The sequence below is a fragment of the Haematobia irritans genome, chromosome 1, assembly GCF_050003625.1.
Source record: "Haematobia irritans isolate KBUSLIRL chromosome 1, ASM5000362v1, whole genome shotgun sequence".
NCBI classification, from domain to species: Eukaryota; Metazoa; Arthropoda; class Insecta; order Diptera; family Muscidae; genus Haematobia; species Haematobia irritans.
The window spans coordinates 58,673,979-58,695,203 of NC_134397.1; the positions used below are offsets into that span (position 1 = coordinate 58,673,979).

Genomic DNA, 21,225 nt, shown 5'->3' on the forward strand with positions numbered 1-21,225 from the left:
TTTGTGTTTATGTATTTTTTATTACAATTTAATCAAAGTCGAATAGATTTTAATCAAACTAAACGGCCGTACATTTTAAAACTTGCGACTACTTGAATTGAACTAAAAATAAAACACATTAGAGTATGTTAAGGTACTAAATTAAATAATTAAATAAAATTAATAATTAAGGCTAAAAAATTTAATGGAACTTAACAAAATGGCCGTAAATTTAGATACTTTAAATAAATTAAAAAAACATACATATATTTGTATTCGTAATTTGGTTAAGAGAATAACTTAAATAAAATTCAATCAAATTAATTAAAATAAAACAAATTCAATTTAATTAAACTAAACAAGTTTTAAGCAAATTTAAATATTTTAAATTAGTCAAATTAATATAAAATAAATCAAGCTACTTTCAAACTGTTCAAACTACATCACATTTGTTTTTATTTTTATACCCTCCACCATAGGATGGGGGTATATTAACTTTGTCATTCCGTTTGTAACACATCGAAATATTGCTCTAAGACCCCATAAAGTATATATATTCTGGGTCGTGGTGAAATTCTGAGTCGATTTGAGCATGTCTGTCCGTCCGTCTGTTGAAATCACGCTAACTTCCGAACGAAACAAGCTATCTACTTGAAACTTGGCACAAGTAGTTGTTATTGATGTAGGTCGGATGGTATTGCAAATGGGCCATATCGGTCCACTTTTACGTATAGCCCCCATATAAACGGACCCCCCAAATTTGGCTTGCGATTGCTCTAAGAGAAGCAAATTTCATCCGATCCGGCTAAAATTTGGTACATGGTGTCGGTATATGGTCTCTAAGAACCATGCAAAAATTGGTCCACATCGGCCCATAATTATGTATAGCCCCCATATAAACCGATCCCCCGATTTGGCTTGCGGAGCCTCAAAGAGAAGCAAATTTCATCCGATCCGGTTGAAATTTGGTACATGGTGTTGGTATATAGTCTCTAAGAACCATTTCGGAATTGGTCCACATCGGTCCATAATTATATATAGCCCCCATATAAACCGATCCCCAGATTTGGCTTGCCGAGCCTCAAAGAGAAGCAAATTTCATCCGATCCGGCGGAAGTTTGGTACATGGTGTCGGTATATGGTCTCTAGCAACAATGCCGGAATTGGTCCATATCGGTCAATAATTATATATAGCCCCCATATAAACCGATCCCCAGATTTGGCTTGCGGAGCCTCAAAGAGAAGCAAATTTCATCCGATCCGGCTGAAATTTTGTACATGGTGTCGGTATATGGTCTCTAAGAACCATGCCGGAATTGGTCCATATCGGTCCATAATTATATATAGCCCCCATATAAACCGATCCCCCGATTTGGCTTGCGGAGCCTCAAAGAGAAGCAAATTTCATCCGATCCGGCTGAAATTTGGTACATGGTGTCGGTATATGGTTTCTAAGAACCATGCCGGAATTGGTCCATAATTATACAGCCCCCATATAAACCGATCCCCAGATTTGGCTTGCGGAGCCTCAAAGAGAAGCAAATTTCATCCGATCCGGCTGAAGTTTGGTACATGGTGTCGGTATATGGTCTCTAGCAACAATGCCGGAATTGGTCCATATCGGCCAATAATTATATATAGCCCCCATATAAACCGATCCCCAGATTTGGCTTGCGGAGCCTCAAAGAGAAGCAAATTTCATCCGATCCGGCTGAAATTTGGTACATGGTGCCGGTATATGGTCTCTAAGAACCATGCCGGAATTGGTCCATATCGGTCCCTAATTATATATAGCCCCCATCTCCAGATTTGATCTCCGGAGCCTTTTGGAGCAGCAAAATTTATCTGATCCGGTTCAAATTTGGAACGTGGTGTTAGTATATGGCCGCAAACAACCATACCAAAATTGGCTCATATTGGTCTATAGTTAGGTTAGGTTAAAGTGGCCGCCCTATTAAGTTTCAGACTCACTTAGACTATTCAGTCCATTGTCATATATAGCCGATCCCCAATCACACAAAATTGGTCCATATCGGTTCATAATCATGGTTGCCACTCGATCCAAAAATAATCTACCAAAATTTAATTTCTATAGAAAATTTTGTTGTAAAAATTTTATTTCTACAGTAAATTTTGTCAAAATTTTATGTCTATAGAAAATTTTGTCAAAATTTTATTTCTATAGAAAATTTTGTAAAAATTTTATTTCTATAAAAAATGTCACAATTTTATTTCTATAGAAAATTTTGCAAAAATTTTATTTTTATAAAAAAAATTGTCAAACTGAATTATATACGTATTTAATCAGTCTTTTTTAATTTAGGTTTTAAGATACCTTGCCATCGCCAAGTGTTGCCGCAACCCAAGTAATTCGATTGTGGATGGCAGTGTTTAGAAGACGTTTCTACGCAATCCATGTTGGAGGGTACATAAGCTTCGGCCTAGCCGAACTTACGGCCATATATACTTGTTATTACCTTAATTTTTTGAATTAATGACTAAAATGATCCCTAATTATTATTACCCGAAACAATTACCCCAAACTAACATAATACGTCAAAATCCCACTTTTTTCAATTTCCACTTCATTAAAACAAAAATGTGTTAATTTATGGTAAATTCGATTAACATCTTAATTATAAAGTCATAAAAATGTTTGCTAACAATCTATAAACTAATTTAAGCACGACTTCAAAGAAAATTAAAACGATTTTGCCGTAAGAGAGAAAAAACGTAAAAACAATAAATCACAAAAGTGCAATAAACTGATTCCATAGTCGATGTTAAAACACATTAAAAAAAAAAAAACTATGTAATAAAAATTAGAACATTTGAAATTTTCTCACGTAATGCAGACAATTTTTTAGCCACTTAGGTCCGGTATGAAAAACTTCGGTGAAAACAAAAAATAGTTTGGCACTTGCAGGTTGGTTGATTTGAAATGTTTGCTTAAAAAAAAACATCGTAAATGTGGAAAACACCTTTCAATTTGCGGCAATTAATGGCCCATAATACCATTCAATATCTCAAGACTAGCCAATAGCTTGTTAATATACCAACTTTAAGCTTCGCTCTTATGGGAATAGAAAACAATTTACAACACTTTGGCTTCAATAACACAAAACAAGCTAAAATTGCATAAATATTAGTTAGTCAAGTTAATTGTAAGTTTGGCTAATACAACGAGAAAAAAAAACTGAAGTATACAAAAAATAAAATATAGAGTGATACTATCTTTTAATATTAAAAATATAAATACATAATTTAATTTCCTTTAAAAACTGCACACATGAAAGTGTTACACATTTTATTAAAGCTACGATATCAGTGCTACATTTGGCATTTACCTGTATCAAAACTCAATTCTTCCGGTGATTCAGGAATCGCTTAGTATAGTAATCATAAAGGATAGTACAATCCAAGAAGCATACATGAAAATATTCAATATTTTATCGGCCTTTGTCAAAGTAAACAAAAAAATGGCGACATACAATGGGTAAATGTTTGTTTAAAATTTAATTAGAAAATGGAAAAATTACAATATCGTTCGGTTTAATTTGTTTGACAGACACAACATAAATTTGAAAAATAAAAAATGTTGGTAAGAAGATTTAATTAAGTAGCGCCATCTTTTAATATTAAAGCATTGACAAAATACAGTTTAATTTCCTTTAAAATCTGCACACATGAATGCGTTATAAATTTTATTAAAGCAACGATATCAGTGCTACGTTTGGCATTTACTTGTTTGAAAACTCAATTCTTCCGGTGTTTCAGGAATCATTTAATATAGTTTTTCTTTTTAAGATTGTGCTATCCACTTTGCAAATACGAAAAAATTTAATTATTATTCGCCTTTGTTAAAGTCTAAAAAAATGGATAAAGCATGATCTCAACTCTAAAGTGGAATCAGAAAATGGAAAAATACCAATATCGGTCGGTCTACTTAAATTGATATTTTAAATTTGGTTAACAAAAAAAATTAAATTCGAAAAATAAATTTTTTCGCTAAAAAGCTTTAATGGTTCCTAGATCTATCTTCAAATATTAAAAAAAAGATAATTACATAATATAATTTCCTTTAAAATCTGCACACATGAAAGTGGTATACATTTTATTAAAGCTGCAATATTCGTGATACATTTGGTATTAACCCATTTCAAAACTCAATTCTTCCGATGCTTCAGGAATCGTTTTGTATAGTATTTCTAAATAGAGTACAATCCATGATGCATACATGAAAATATTTGTTTTTAATTGGATCAGAAAGTGGAAATGGAATGAAATTACAAGCTTGGTGAATACATCGAGAAAAAGCTGAAGTCTACAAAAAAAAATATTTTTTGGTAAAGACTTTTAACGAAAGATAGTGTATCTTTTAATATTAAAATAATAAATACATAATTTAATTTCCTTTAAAATCTGCACACATGAAAGTTGTAAACATTTGATTAAAGCTGCGATATCAGTGACACATTTGGCATTAACCTGTTTCAAAACTCAATTCTACCTGTGCTTCAGGAATCGTTGAATCGTACAATCAATGATGCATATATGAAAATACTCATTATTTTATTGGCCTTTGTTAGAGTAAACAAGAAAGACGAAAAAATGAGGACATACAGTGGATAAAATTGGTATTGTGGGACCGATATTGGTATTGGTCAGTTAAATTTGATATTTTAAATTTGGTTAATAAACGATAAAAAATTAAGACAATGTTGATATACCGTGAACAAGTTTGGTTTACATTTATGGTGGAGTTAGGTTAGGTACAATGGAAGTGCGTTATTTTGTGAACTAAAAACTAAATAAATAAGAAGAAAACAATGTTGATATACCGTGAAAAAGTTTGGTTTAAATTTATGATGGAGTTAGGTTAGGTACAATGTAAGCTTGTTATTTTGTGAACTAAAAATGGGAAAAAATTATACACAGTTTTACTAAATTCGTACTTCTCACAAAATAGTTCATAATTTCCACTCGTTTTGTTATTGTTGGTTTATTCTTCAATCAAACCATGCCTTGACCATGCCTACAAGTGTAGCTTAACCAACATAGGAAAAGTGTGCTTATCAAATTTATTTAGGCAAAGCCATATAGACTGCAAGATGGTTGGATGGACGCACGTTTCGGAATTACCACATTCCTCATCAGCATCCTCTACTTGCAGCAAAACTATCAACCAATTATCAGATTATATTCGGGTAATTCACTCAAGGTTAGTTTAGGTGGCAGCCCGATGTATCAGGCTCACTTAGACTATTCAGTTCATTGTGATACCACATTGGTGAACTTCTCTCTTATCACTGAGTGCTGCCCGATTCCATGTTAAGCTCACTGACAAGGGACCTCCTTTTTATAGCCGAGCCCGAACGGCGTTCCACATTGCAGTGAAATCACTTCGAGAAGCTTTGAAACCCTCAGAAATGTCACCAGCATTACTGAGGTGGGATAATCCACCGTTGAAAAACTTTTTGGTATTCGGTCGAAGCAGGAATCGAACCTACAACTTTGTGTATGCAAGGCGGGCATGCTAACCATTGCACCACGGTAGCGCTTATATTGAAGCTATAATAAAATTTAAAGCATTGCAATATATTCAGTGCTTAGAGTATTTCCAATAAAATAATAATTGAATGATTCCAAAGCGTTACAAAAATTGATTTTCGACACCAATAAGCGGAAAATATAATTCTGATATCTATATAATGTAAATCAATGCTCTGTGTGTATATAAAATGTAAATCAATGCTCTGTGTGCACTGCTTAAAATATTCCTAATATAAAATCCAGATTTTCTTAATGCAAGCAAATAGTGGCTTCTTTTAGCAATTCCTGAAGCAATATATCGTTCAAAGAAGACAATATAGTTTTATATTAAAAACTAGTTTTATTTTATTAGAAATAATTTAAAAGTTGCACACATAGCATTGAATTACATTTTATTCAAGTATCGATATCAGATATATATTTGTCGTTAGTGGACTTCAAAAATCAATTTTTACAACGTCTCCGAAATCGGTAAAAATGGAAACTAGGATTTTTCTTATTTTAAAATATAGGGATATTGGAAATATTATAAACGTTGCACACATAGCAATGTTTTACATTTTATTGAAGCTCTAATATCAACGCTCTATTTGCTGTTTATTACTTTCAAAAATCAATTTTTGTTTTAGTTCATTTCTCATTCCAATTAGGCGCTATAATTTTCAAATAATAAGAATATTTATGGAAAATAATTGAAATGCTGCACACATAGAAATGTTTTATATTTTATTAAAGCTTCGTTTTCATAACACTATCTGCCATTTAAATATAACAAAAATCAATTTTTGAAGCGGCTCAGGAATTATTTTAAATAGATACTATCTTGTTAGATTAGGACGAAATGTGAACATTTTATTAGATGTATTAAAAGTGATGTACACACAGCATAATTTTAAATTATATTAAAGTTTAGATATCATTGAAGTATTTGTATTTTAGTAATTTTAACAAGTAAGGAAAGTCTAAAGTCGGGCGAGGCCGACTATATTATACCCTGCACCACTTTGTAGATCTAAATTTTCGATACCATATAACATCCTTCAAATGTGTTGGGGGCTATATATAAAGATTTGTCCCAAATACATACATTTAAATATCACTCGGACTGGACAGAATTTGATAGACTTCTACAAATCTATAGACTCAAAATTTAAGTCGGCTTGTGCACTAGGGTGAAACACAATATTAGTAAAAAACAAGTAAGGAAAGTCTAAAGTCGGGCGGGGCCGACTATATTATACCCTGCACCACTTTGTAGATCTAAATTTTCGATACCATATCACATCCGTCAAATGTGTTGGGGCTATATATAAAGGTTTGTACCAAATACATACATTTAAATATAACTCGATCTGGACAGAATTTGATAGACTTCTACAAATCTATAGACTCAAAATTTAAGTCGGCTTGTGCACTAGGGTGGAACACAATGTTAGTAAAAAAATATGGGAAACATTTAAATCTGAAGCAATTTTAAGGAAACTTCGCAAAAGTTTATTTATGATTTATCGCTCGATACATATGTATTAGAAGTTTGGGAAAATTAGAGTCATTGAACAATTGTGGGATATCTGCAGAAGTGGACTGTAAGTATATTTGAAAACTCCCACAATTGTAATAAATTTATGGTAGTTTTCAAAGCAATAAAGAAAAAGGCAAAAGGGTTTCGTTTTAATATGGCATATAAGTGACTTTATTGATGAGATTTCAGCTCCTTACCGCTTGAGTTGCTGTAGCACAAGTGAAGCTTCATTAACTCAAGCCATTTCTAGCGATACGAAATTCAATTGGAAAGTTGGTTAAAATGGTGGTCCTTTATCCGATTGAGTGAAAGCTATACTTCATAGTTGGTTCAATTGGATAAAGGGTTGCCATATATAAATAAATTCAAATTAATTGTTAGATACTTTTAAAGTAAAAACGTTAATGGCTTAATTCAAGTAAAGAAATTCATTTATAGACAATGGGTTATAGAAACAATGTATGTTGAAAAAAAAAGTGTTGTTGAACTAGCTTCAACATGCCGCCCCTCTTGCAGCATTGCAACTTAGTAGTGACATGCTCCCGATATGATCCATCCAAAAACAGTACTCTGGGCAATTGGCATTGATGAAGACGTCTGGATTAGACCCGCTCGAAGAATTCTTGGAATTTGGTCGTTGGCCAACACTATTTCGATATTGGTGGGATGGTAAAAATGAGGATCGGCTAAATCTACCAAGTGGTTATATAAAGTTGTCAAGCGTTTATCATTTGTGGTCTCGGGGAAGGTGGTATTCAATTGGCTTCGCACTTCTCCGGTGATTTGCACCTTTGCCGATTTATCGTGATAGGACAAGAGGTTAAGAGTGCAATAATACCGATTTCCTTTCCTGGTTGTAGGCAGACGTAATCTTTCGACAAAGTCGGTTTTCACGACAGTCTGCGATGCTCCAGAATTAATTATCAAGCGGGTTTTCTGCGGCCCCTGCGGTGTCAAAACCTTAGCCATTGCAGTGGGCAAGAACACATGAGTTTTGTTCCTGGAGCTGAGACGGTCGCTGACATAAGGTTTTTTGTGGGAAGCGGATGCTTTTTCAGGATTGTCATTGCGTCTTGTTTCATCGATAGTTCGTCTGTGAGTTTCCTTTTTCCCGGATGGGTGTTTGATGGGTGGAGACCTTTTAGAAGCAGCATGTTTGGTTTGTGTTGTATACGTGGCGGGTCGAGCTGTTGATTTCCGGTTGTTGTCCGTGTGTAGCATTGTATGATGTGAGCCGTTGCAGACCAGACAAGACCTTCTTGATGGACACCTGTCCCGAGTATGCGAGGAACATAAACAGTTGAAGCAAAAGTTCTTTTTCCTCGCCGTCTCTCGTCGTTCGACCACAGTCATGTTCGAAAATTTTAAGCAGTCTTTCAAAAAATGTCTTTCTTGGCAGATACGACATTTTGGTACGCTAGAAGCAATGCTGAAACGTAAATATTTTATTTGATATGTGAACGGTGAACGGAAGCTAGATATAAATATATTAAGCACTCGGTAATATGCATAGTTTGACTAAAGGGCGAACGATTACTCCATTTTGAGTTCGGACTTCAGCCACACGTACATTCGAGTCGGTTCCTTGGAAAACTTTTTCTATACGACCAAGACGCCATTCCGTTGGAGGCAAATTATCATCCCGCACGATTACAAAGTCATCTTTTTTTAGATTTTTCTGAATAGATTTCCATTTATAACGACGTTGTAGATCACTAATATATTCATTTTTCCAGCGCTTGGAAAAATGTTTTTGGATGAGCTTAAGTCTTTGCCAACGATTAATTAAGGTGAGATTATCGGAAACTTCTTCGGGAATAGCAGTTAATGCAGTTCCCCTTAAGAAGTGGCCGGGTGTCAGTGGAGCAAGCTCATTCGGATCTTCAGTCATCGGAGAAAGCGGACGAGAATTTAATATGCTTTCGATCCGAATCAACAATGTGGAAAACTCCTCAAAGGTGTATTTATAAGCCCCCGCAACTTTCTTAAGATGTGTTTTCATGCTCTTCACACCGGCTTCCCATAAGCCTCCCATATGAGGAGCATGAGGTGGTATAAAGACCCAGGTAAATCCATGGAGATTATATTTTGATATTAAAGCCTTTTCAGAAGACCGTATAAAATTCTTATATTCCTGAGTCAATGTACGATTCGCACCAACAAAGTTGGTTCCATTATCGGAAAAGACTTTATTTGGGAATCCCCTTCTACCTACAAATCTACTAAACGTAGCTAAGAAAGCTTCAGACGACAAATCAGAACATACTTCCAAATGAATTGCACGTGTCGACAAACAGACGAATATCGCAGCATAACCTTTCTGAGTTTTTGCGTTTCGCAGTCGTGATGTCTTGAGCTCGAATGGGCCAGCGAAATCGATACCGGTATTCGTGAACGGTAGTGAAAATGTACATCTTTCAACTGGCAGAGCAGCCATGATTTGATTTCGAATTCGATTCTTATATATGGCACAGGATCGACAATTTCTTATGCATTGACGAACAGAATTTTTCAATCGAATTACATAAAATTCTTGGCGTATAGCACGTAGCATACTTTGATGTTCTGCGTGCATCAAGATTTTATGTGTGAAGTCAATAAAGAGTTTGCAAAAACGAGACTTCTCAGGGAGAATTATTGGATGTCTTTCGTTATAATTCATATCCGAATTAGCCAAACGTCCATTGACTCGCAGTAAGTGGTTCTCGTCGAGAAATGGATTTAATGTTAATAGACGGCTTTTCAAGCTGATAGTTCTCTTGGATTCAAGCGCCTGATATTCCGACGGATAATATGTTACCTGTGCAATCATTATCAATCGGCGCTTTACAAACGTTATTTCATCCGTAGTTATAAAGTCTTTCACCATATCTGGTAAAATTCGTTTTTGACATTTTCTGATAAATCTAAATATATAAGATATTACACGCAAGGCTCGATCAAATGAAGAGAAACGTTCTAGAATTTCATCCGATTGTATTTGAGTGTGATGGGAAGTAACTTTCTTCTCTAAAGATGATTCCATTGGCAAAGTTGTTTTTGGCCACAATTCTGGGGCTTTCGTTAGCCAGCTTGGTCCATACCACCAGAGATCATTAGCTACCAATTCTACTGCTGTTACTCCTCTTGTGCCAATATCAGCTGGGTTATCAGCGGTTGGAACATGTCTCCAATTAGCATTACCAACGTTATCAAGAATTTCGGATATTTTGTTTGCAACAAATGTTTTCCATTGGTACGGTGGTTTGCTAAGCCAAGCTAAAGTGATAGTAGAATCTGACCAGAGATACATTTCATTATGGGGCAAACTCAGATTCTTGCATATGGATTTCAGAAGTTTACTAAGTAGTGCGGCTCCACACAACTCCAATCTGGGTAAGCTTATCGTTTTCAATGGGGCAACTTTACTCTTTGAAACAAGCAAGTGCGAGGATACAACATTTTCCGGAGATATCGATCGGATATAAATACATGCACAATAAGCCTTCTCTGAGGCATCACAAAATCCATGCAGTTGAAATTTACCGTCAGGGGTGAATTTGACCCAGCGAGGAATTCGTATATTTCGTATTTCATCAAAGTTCGAAATAAACAAATTCCATTTTTCTAATGATTGTGGTTTGACTTCTTCATCCCAGTCAGTACCATCAATCCAAAGTTGCTGCATCAAGACTTTTGCTACTATTATGATAGGAGCTAACCAACCGGCTGGATCAAAAAGCTTTGCAACAATTGAAAGAATTTTACGCTTGGTTATAGGCGAAGAGGGTTTATCAATCTTCGCGACATTGTAGAAGAAGAGATCTGACATTGCGTTCCATTTAATACCTAATGTTTTTGTCTCACTAGCATCCTCTATTTTTAAGAAATCTTCATCAAGAAGATCCTCCGGGGGCAAATTTTCTAGAATTTGAGAATGATTTGCTGTTATTTTCTTTAGTGGAAACCCGCCTGAATTTAACAAATCAATAAGTTCCAGAAGATTTGATTTGGTTTCCATTAAAGAATGAGCTCCAGATAGAACATCATCGACGTATATTTGATTCTGCAATATGGCTGATGCCGTTGGATGAGATTCTTTCGCATCTTCACTTAGTTGGAGTAGAGTTCTAATCGCCAAATATGGCGCGCAATTAACACCAAACGTTACTGTTTTTAAGCAAAAGTCTTGAACTTGGTCAGACGGTGAAGGGCGAAACAGAATTCTTTGATACTGTTGATCATCGCAATGAATCCAGATCTGACGATACATTTTCTGGATATCCCCGTTGAAAACGTATTTAAAAAATCTCCAATTCAATATGACATTCATTAAATCGTTTTGTTTCGCAGGGCCGGTATATAGAACATCATTTAGAGAAAATCCAGATGTGGTTTTCTTCGAAGCATTGAAAACAACTCGTACTTTGGTTGATGTTCTATCTGGTTTAACCACCGCATGATGTGGTAGATAAAACGATAAGACTTGGGAACCTCGATTTATCTCCATATTATTTGTAAGTGCCATATGACCTAGTTGTACATACTCTGAAAGAGCCTTGTTATATTCTTGTTCTAGTTCAGGAGTTTTCTTTAGAGTTTTCTCCATCCTCAAAAATTGACCCAAGGCTGCTTTTCGTGATGATCCAAGCACCATATTCGATGGTATATTTTGCTTAAATGGTAATCTGACGACATATTTGCCATCAGACCGACGATTTACTGTCCTTCTATAAAACTCTTCACACCATTTGTCTTCCTCAGAAAGAGGTGTGTCAGACATCACATTTTCTATTTCCCAAAACCGTTTAAGTTCTTCATTCAGTGTATCAGGAGATGTTACCCAAGAAGCAAATGTTTCTACCGTGCGACATGCTGGTTTACCACTAACTATCCACCCGAATTCTGTTTCCTGGGCTAATAAATTTCTGGAAACATTTTTCTTAATCCCAGTCTTTAATATATATGGCAATATGTCGCTTCCCAGTAACATATCAATTTGCGCCGGTTTCGAAAAGTTCGGATCAGCTAAATCCAACCGATTCAACTCAGACCAATTATATATATAAGTAGAGGTTGCAGGCATTAGTTGGTTTAAACTGGAAATGACTATAACATTCGCGGAATGTGTGAAACTTGATTTCCGAGATTTTAACGTAAGGTGACAAATTCTTGACGAATTTTCCAAAATAGTTCCGCCCAGGCCAGAAATTGTCGTCATCGATTTCTTCGTTGGAATCGAAAATCTATTAATAACTCTTGAGGAGATAAAAGATTCCTGAGACCCTTGATCAATGAAAACTCTGATCGTGAAACTATTTCCGTGGTGTGCGATGTCAACTAGAGCTGTGGGTAAGATCGTTCCTTCGCCTGATTTCGCAAAGTGACTTTGAACATTTTGTGAAACATTGTATGCCGCAGCAGATGTGGTTGGTTGTTCTACTTGTTGAGTCTCAACATGAAATGCATTTGCCTGTGGGTTCAACTGACCATGGTCCCCAGAGAAAACAGATTCGGGATGAAGAAGTGTGTGATGAGGTTCTTGGCACTTTTGACAAACCTTATCACTTTGACAGTTTTGAGTGATGTGGGAGAAAGAAAGGCAATTCTCACACCCTTTATGGTTTAACACGAATTTCCTTTTCTCGGTATGGGACAAAGATTTAAATCTCAGGCAGTTCCTTAAAACATGAGTTTGTTTACACATTTTACAGGACTTATAATTTGTTTCAGTTTTTGCATGATAGGTTTGAGTTTTCTGGGTAACCGGTGGTGCTGCTATAGGTTTCCTAATATCCGATATAGATTCCAACATACCCAAACGTTTAGTTATAAAGTCGTCTAACTGGTGCCATGTTGGCATTTGCTTATGATCATCCAATGAATTCTCCCAAGCTGCCAATGTTTCCTCTGGGAGTTTGGAAGACACCCAATATACTAACAGAGGATCCCATGAGATTATCGAAATATTGTAAGTTTTCAGGGCAGACAAACAATTATTTATAGTGTATTGCAGGTTGCGCAACGATTTTCCCTTCTCAGAAGTAACGCGCTCGATTTCGAAAATCTTACGTAATTGATGATTGACTAATATTCGCCTGTTCTCGTACCGGTGACTCAGAGCATCCCAAGCCAAATTGAAATTATCGTCGGTTAAAGGAAATTGCTTGACAATTTGGCTTGCTTCTCCTCGAGTCTTGGCCCTGAGGTGAAATAATTTTTGAGCTGGGGATAATCTTGGATGTTTGATATAAATGGCCGAAAACATATCTCTGAAACTTGGCCATTTATCATATCCGCCACTAAATACCTCGGTGTCACAGGGAGGTACCTTCAATAAGAATCCAGCATCCTCACGATCTCTAGATCCCATATCCAAGTTAACAGCTGAACCCACTATCTTCTTTTCTTGATCTTGTTTATTAAGTCTTTACAAAGCATTTAATTTAATTTCCATTCTTCTCTGTTTGGTCATCCGACTACTCGACAGCATAACATTGACTAAAAGAGGTATGTCTGACCACACAAATGTTCACCGCTGTCGTGGAAGATCTACTTGCATATGTAAGATGCTTTTATTTGGCCATGCTCTTTAAAACAACTCTTTAAAAGACGCTCTTTAAAACAATTGAAGACAATAGACTACGTGTGGGAAAGATGGGCGATCAAGGTAAATCTATCGAGTGAAGTGTGAGAGGGGGTTCTCGACGAAGAATAAAAAAGTAATAACGAGGATGATGTTCTTGTATTTGATTTTGTCTGGAGTTTGTGGCAGAGTATTTGGTGGAGATTATTGCGGCCACTGTTAGCACTGTACTAGTTCAACGCTATTGCAGTGTTGCCTTGATTTATTTGCAGATGGTTGCGGGATGCATTAATGGTAGTTATTGCTTTATTGTAGGTATTTGGGAAAAAGAGATTTGCATAGCAAGTAGAAGGTCTCTTTACTTTTTGCCGAATGACAATTATTAGAAAATAAGAGAAATAGTCATATGTTAAGGAAAGAGATTTTTTTTTTTTCGATGTGCATCAATAATTTTCTAATCAAATCGTTTTGTGTTTAATTTTTCAATCGTTATTAATGTTATTAGTTTGATAACCTGGGATCTGCTCGTGAAGCATGATAACAACAATTATAACAACTGAAATGCTCGTGAAGCATAAGATATAGTTTTTGTACTAATATAAAAAAGGTTGTGCTTTCGTGGAAAGCACTTATCTTTTAAGTGTCTCGTGAAGAAATTACATTAACATTACAGACTTTGTGCAAGCATCAACGAAAAGCTGCTCAATACAGTAAAGAAACCACTGATATCTAAGCTTTGGACTGACAAAGAAAAGTTCACCACTTTGAAGTATAATCAAGCACAGGAGCTTAAGTTTCTTTTAACACTCATATCTAGCCGTTCACAAATCAAATAAAATTTACGTACCTTTTCTCCATATTGCCTTTTCACAATGATATGTTACGTAAATTGGTTATTCGAACGTGATCCAAATTTTTCCAACAATTTTAAGATTTTTCTCCAGTTCTTTGAAGGTTCAGAAGGACCATGAACAATTGTGGGATATCTGCAGAAGTGGACTGTAAGTATATTTGAAAACTCCCACAATTGTAATAAATTTATGGTAGTTTTCAAAGCAATAAAGAAAAAGGCAAAAGGGTTTCGTTTTAATATGGCATATAAGTGACTTTATTGATGAGATTTCAGCTCCTTACCGCTTGAGTTGCTGTAGCACAAGTGAAGCTTCATTAACTCAAGCCATTTCTAGCGATACGAAATTCAATTGGAAAGTTGGTTAAAATGGTGGTCCTTTATCCGATTGAGTGAAAGCTATACTTCATAGTTGGTTCAATTGGATAAAGGGTTGCCATATATAAATAAATTCAAATTAATTGTTAGATACTTTTAAAGTAAAAACGTTAATGGCTTAATTCAAGTAAAGAAATTCATTTATAGACAATGGGTTATAGAAACAATGTATGTTGAAAAAAAAAGTGTTGTTGAACTAGCTTCAACAGTCATTTTTACAACTTTTGGTTTAAGCAGTGGCGATTTTGCAAGGAAAATGTTAGTCGAAATGAGAAAAACATATATATGGGAGCTAAATCTAAATCTGAACCGATGTCAACCAAATTTGGCAAGCATAGCTACAATGCTAATTCTACTCCCTGTGGAAAATTTCAACTAAATCGGAGCAAAAAATTGGCCTCTGTGGTCATTTGAGTGTAAATCGGGCGAAAGCTATATATGGGAGCTATATCTAAATCTGAACCGATTTCAACCAAATTTGACACGCATAGCTATAATGCTAATTCTACTCCCTGTGCAATATTTCAACTAAATCGGAGTTAAAAATTGGCATCTGTGGTCATATGAGTGTAAATCGGGCGAAAGCTATATATGGGAGATATATCCAAATCTGAACCGATTTCAACCAAATTTGGCACGCATAGTTACAATGCTAATTCTACTCCCTGTGCAAAATTTCAACTAAATCGGAGTTAAAAATTGGCCTCTGTGGTCATATGAGTGTAAATCGGGCGAAAGCTATATATGGGAGCTATATCTAAATCTGAACCGATTTCAACCAAATTTGACACGCATAGCTATAATGCTAATTCTACTCCTTGTGCTAAATTTCAACTAAATCGGAGCAAAAAATTGGCCTCTGTGGGCAAATGAGTGTAAATCGGGCGAAAGCTATATATGGGAGCTATATCTAAATCTGAACCGATTTGGCTGATATTTTGCAAGTTTATAAAATATTCGGATGTACGGAATTTGAGGAAGATCGGTTGATATACACGCCAATTATGACCAGATCGGTGAAAAATATATATGACAGCTATATCTAAATCTGAACCGATTTTTTCCAAAATCAATACCAAATTTTAGGACAATCGGACTAAAACTGCGAGCTGTACTTTGCACACAAAAATACATCAACAGACAGACGGACATCGCTTAATCGACTCAGAATTTAATTCTAAGACGATCGGTATACTAAACGATGGGTCTCAGACTTTTCCTTCTTGGCGTTACATACAAATGCACAAACTTATTATACCCTGTACCACAGTAGTGGTGAAGGGTATTAAAATATCCTAAAACAATGGAATGACAAACTTATTATATAGTGGGAAATATTTAACCGCAAAGAAAAAAATTTCACGAAAAAATTTCCAATTAAAATTTTAATTGAGTTTTAAAAAATATTCAATTAAAAATTTAATTGAATCAATTAATTTTTTAATTGAAACAAAAAACAATCACAAAAATTTATAATATCAATTAATTTTTTAATTGGATCAATTGATTTTTAATTAAGTTTTTAATTGACCTTCAATTAATTTTTTAATTAATACTATCATTTCTGTGATTGAAGACATTTCAATTTAAAAATTAATTGGATCAATTAATTTCGTGATTGAATCAGAAAAAATTTTTTGGTGTGCGAAATTATGTTAAAGCTCCACATATTGCAACATTTGAGTTTTGCATACATATCAAAGGTTTACCATTTATGGAAGCTTCGATATCAGTGCTATATTTCCCCTTTACAAAATTCACAAATCAATTTTTAAAGTATATTACTTTAAAAACAAAATATCAGAAATTATGATGTAATTTTACAATGTTTTTGTTTTTGACATCTGCACAGAAAGAAAATTTCATTAAAATTGAGCCAATCAAATTTTTCATAACCCATAACGGAAATTTTTATTAAGTTAATGAATGTTTTCGTTAATACTATGAAAGTTTTCTTTATTTAACAGAAAAATTTTTACATTAATGAAACGTTTCATTGTATTTATGAGTCCATGCAATTTTGTCATTGGTATAACGAAAATTTTTTTTAAGACAATGAATGTTTTCGTTAATACTATGAAAGGTTTCGTTATTTAATAAGAAAATCATTACATTCACGTAACGTTACATTGTATTTATGAAATTGTTTTGTTAGCTTACTTTTAATGTAAATCTTTACAATATATACTCCAAAATTTTTTTTCTGATTCAATCGCGAAATTAATTGATCCAATTAATTTTTTAATTGAAATGCCTTCAATCACAGAAATGATAGTATAAGTTAAAAAATTAATTGACAGTCAATTAAAAATTAATTGATCCGATTAAAAAAATTAAAAGATACTATTAATTTGTGTGATTGTATTTTATGTCAATTAAAAAACTTCTTGAATCAATAAAATTTTTAATTGAATGTTTTTTAAAACTCAATAAAGATTTTAATTGGAAAAATTTTCGTGAAATTTTTTTCTGTGTAACAAAGTTTTTTTTACCAGTGTTTTCAAACTTATGACCATAAGTTCTTTATGAGCCAACTTTATAAAAACATTTAGGTATGTAATGTTTATCCAATTGTGATCACATTGTAATAAATATTTGCGAATTAAAAAGCTATAGTTCTATAGAAAACAAAACCTGAATACCATCAAGCAAAACAATGTAATGTTTAAGAAACAAAAAAAAATAATTTAAGAACAACCACAAATCGCAATAATCAAGTTTTTCCATACACTTTGGCCTAGAGTTACCATTTGTGGCTAACATATGGTGGCTATGGTCATATGAACATAAAAGGCCAGGTTATTGCTCTATTAAGCCAAGGAACCACTAGCAAATAATGCACGCTATAGATTTTTTCGTCAATCTCTGGTAGTCATTGTTGTCGTTTGGTTTTCTTTAGATTGATCGACAATCACGTTTTCTCAATATCAAAAGCTTTCGAAATCTAGGCTCATGACGTTTCTGTTTTGGGTAAAACAAAATCTCGACTTAGAGCATAGACATTATTTATTTCAATTAAAATTGAAATGTAAACTGAATAATAGATTAGTTAAGTTTTAATATGAAACAGAAAATAGAAGAATAGAAAGACGGAGAACACTAAACAACTGATATTTATAAATAAACGTGAAGAATTAAAATTCAAATAAACGTTTGTAGGTATTAAGAAATGACAAATAATTCTTGCAATTGCACGCAACAAAAATAAATCTTGAGTAATTACAAATAGAATATGACTTTTGACCATAATTACTAAAGAAACTTAAAACATGTCTAATATGGTATAGTGGCGCCCAACGTAGGGTCGTTAGTAAATTCAAATTCCTTTTTAATAACAACTCAATTGATCTATGAAATTTGTTAGTTAATGAAAGCTACTTATCTTTAAATATTTATATTTAATTATATAGTACAAAAATATAAAACAAACAAACAAGTGGCGCCCAATATTTTTGCAAACCTTAATAAAATTCAAATAAATGTTTGTATGTATTAATAAATGACGAATGATTCTTACAATTGAAAGCAAAATAATAAAGTGATGAGTGATTAAACATAGAATATGACATTTGACCATAATTACTACAATAATGGCGCCCAACGTGGGTCGTCAATGAATTCAAATTCCTTTTTAATAACAACTCAATTGATTTATGAAATTTGTTAGTTAATGTCAAGTATATACGGCCGTAAGTTCAGCCAGGCCGAATTTTATGTACCCTCCACCATGGATTGCGTAGAAACTTCTACTAAAGACGGTCATCAACAATTATAATACTTGGATTGCGGCTGATGGCAAGGCATCTTAAAACTTCTTAATATCATCTTCTAAATTGTTAGTTAGTCCATGCGGGATATATAGTAGACAAAAGAAAAATCGATTAAATACGTACACACAAAAATTTTTTTTTTCTGATTCAATCACGAAATTAATTGATCCAATTAATTTTTTAATTGAAATGTCTTCAATCACAGAAATGATAGTATCAATTAAAAAATTAATTCAAGGTCAATTAAAAAATTAATTGATCCAATTAAAAAATTAATTGATACTATTAATTTTTGTGATTGATTTTTGTTTCAATTAAAAAAATATGTTGATTCAATTAAATTTTTAATTGAATATTTTTTAAAACTCAATTAAAATTTTAATTGGAAAAATTTTCGTGAAATATTTTTTCTGTATATATTCAGTTCTTGACCTGTATATATAGGGTAGAAATACTTACGAACCCATATGAACTTTTGTGCAGTAATTATAAAGTCAGAATTGAAATATGGGGGTCGCTTTTAATGGGGGCTATATACAATTATGAGCACGAGTCTATCAAAAATGGCAAATTTTTTACTGTTTGGTAGATTGCAAGAATTCTTGATGTTTTGGAAGATTTTGCAAAATATTCCTCTTCAACTATGAAATGCTTCATAAATTTTCAATAGAAATAACATTTTGACAAAATTTTCTACAGAAATAAAATTCTGACAAAATTTTCTACAGAAATAAATTTTTGACAAAATTTTTTATAGAAATTATATTTTGACAAAATTGCCTAAAAACATAAAATGTTGACAAAATTTTCTATAGAAATAAAATTTTGACAAAATGCGGAGCCTCTAAGAGTAGCATATTTCATCCGATCTGGCTTAAATTTGGTACATAGCGTTGGTATATGGTCTCTAAGAACCATGCAAAAATTGTCCATAATTACATATAGCCCCCATATTAACCGATCCCCAGATTTGACCTCCGGAACCTCTTGGAGGAGCAAAATTCGTCCGATCCGGTTAAAATTTAGTAAGAGGTGTAAGTATATGGTATCCACCAACCATGCAAAAATTGGTCCACATCGGTCCATAATTATATATAGCCCCCATTTAAACCGATCCCCAGATTTGACTTCCGGAGCCTCTTGGAGGAGCAAAATTCGTCCGATCCGGTTAAAATTTAGTACGAGGTGTAAGTATATGGTATCTAACAACCATGCAAAAATTGGTCCATATCGGTCCATAATTATATATAGGCCCCATATAAACCGATCCCCAGATTTGAACTCCGGACCCTCTAGGAGGAGCAAAATTCATCCGATCCGACTAAAGTTTGGAACATGATGTTGGTCTCTAACAACCATGCAAAAATTGGTCCACATCGGTCCATAATTATATATAGGCCCCATATAAACCGATCCCCAGATTTGAACTCCGGACCCTCTTGGAGGAGCAAAATTCATCGGATCCGACTAAAATTTGGTACCTGATATTGGTATATGGTCTCTAACAACCATGCAAAAATTGGTCCACATCGGTTATATATAGCCCCCAATATAAACCGATCCCCAGATTTGAACTCCGGAGCCTCTTGGAGGAGCAAAATTCGTCCTATCCAGTTAGAATTTAGTACGAGGTGTAAGTATATGGTATCTAAGAACCATGCAAAAATTGGTCTATATCGGTCCATAATTATATATAGCCCCCATATAAACCGATCCCCAGATTTGGACTCCGGAGCCTCTTGGAGGAGCAAAATTCGTCCCATCTGGTTAAAATTTAGTACGAAGTGTAAGTATATGGTATCTAACAACCATGCAAAAATTGGTCCACATCGCTCCATAATTATATATAGGTCCCATATAAACCGATCCCCAGATTTGGCTTGCGGAGCCTCTAAGAGAAGCACATTTCACCCGATACGGCTGAAATTTGGTACATGATGTTGGTACATGGTCTCTAACAACCATGCACAAACTAGTCCACATCGGTCCATAATTATATATAGCCCCCATATAAACTGATCCCCAGATTTGATCTCCGTAGTCTCTTGAAGAAGCGAAATTCATCCGATCCGGTTGAAATTTGTTACATTTCGCTAGTGTATGGCCGATAACAACCATGCCAAAATTGGTCCGTATCGATCTATATTATATATAGCCCCCAAATAAAGCGATCCTCAACCACAGAAAAATCACGATTGCCACTCGAGCCAAAAATAATCTACCAAAATTTTATTGCCATAGAAAATTTTGTCAAAATTTTATTTCTATAGAAAATTTTGTCAAAATTTTATTTCTATAGAAAATTTTGTCAACATTTTATTTTTATAGAAAATTTTGTCAACATTTTATGTCATTAGGAAATTTTGTCAAAGTATAATTTCTATCAAAAATTTTGTCAAAAATTTATTTCTATAGCTATACGTAAAAGTGGTCCTATATGGCCCATTTGCAATACCATCCGACCTACATCAATAACAACTACTTGTGCCAAGTTTCAAGTCGATAGCTTGTTTCGTTCGGAAGTTAGCGTGATTTCAACAGACGGGCGGACGGACATGCTCAGATCGACTCAGAATTTCACCACGACCCAGAATATATATACTTTATG

At 34.1% G+C, this 21,225-nt stretch overlaps 2 protein-coding genes across 2 annotated transcripts in view; both read right to left on the minus strand.

Moving 5' to 3' along the window:
- Positions 1–21,225, minus strand: part of LOC142221015 (uncharacterized) — a 294,520-nt gene that overhangs the window by 73,356 nt on the left and 199,939 nt on the right. The window lies entirely within an intron of this gene.
- LOC142225326 (uncharacterized) lies at positions 8,544–13,406 on the minus strand. The gene has a single exon (XM_075295102.1). The coding sequence runs from the start codon at positions 13,404–13,406 to the stop codon at positions 8,544–8,546; it is 4,863 nt and encodes a 1,620-aa protein (XP_075151217.1).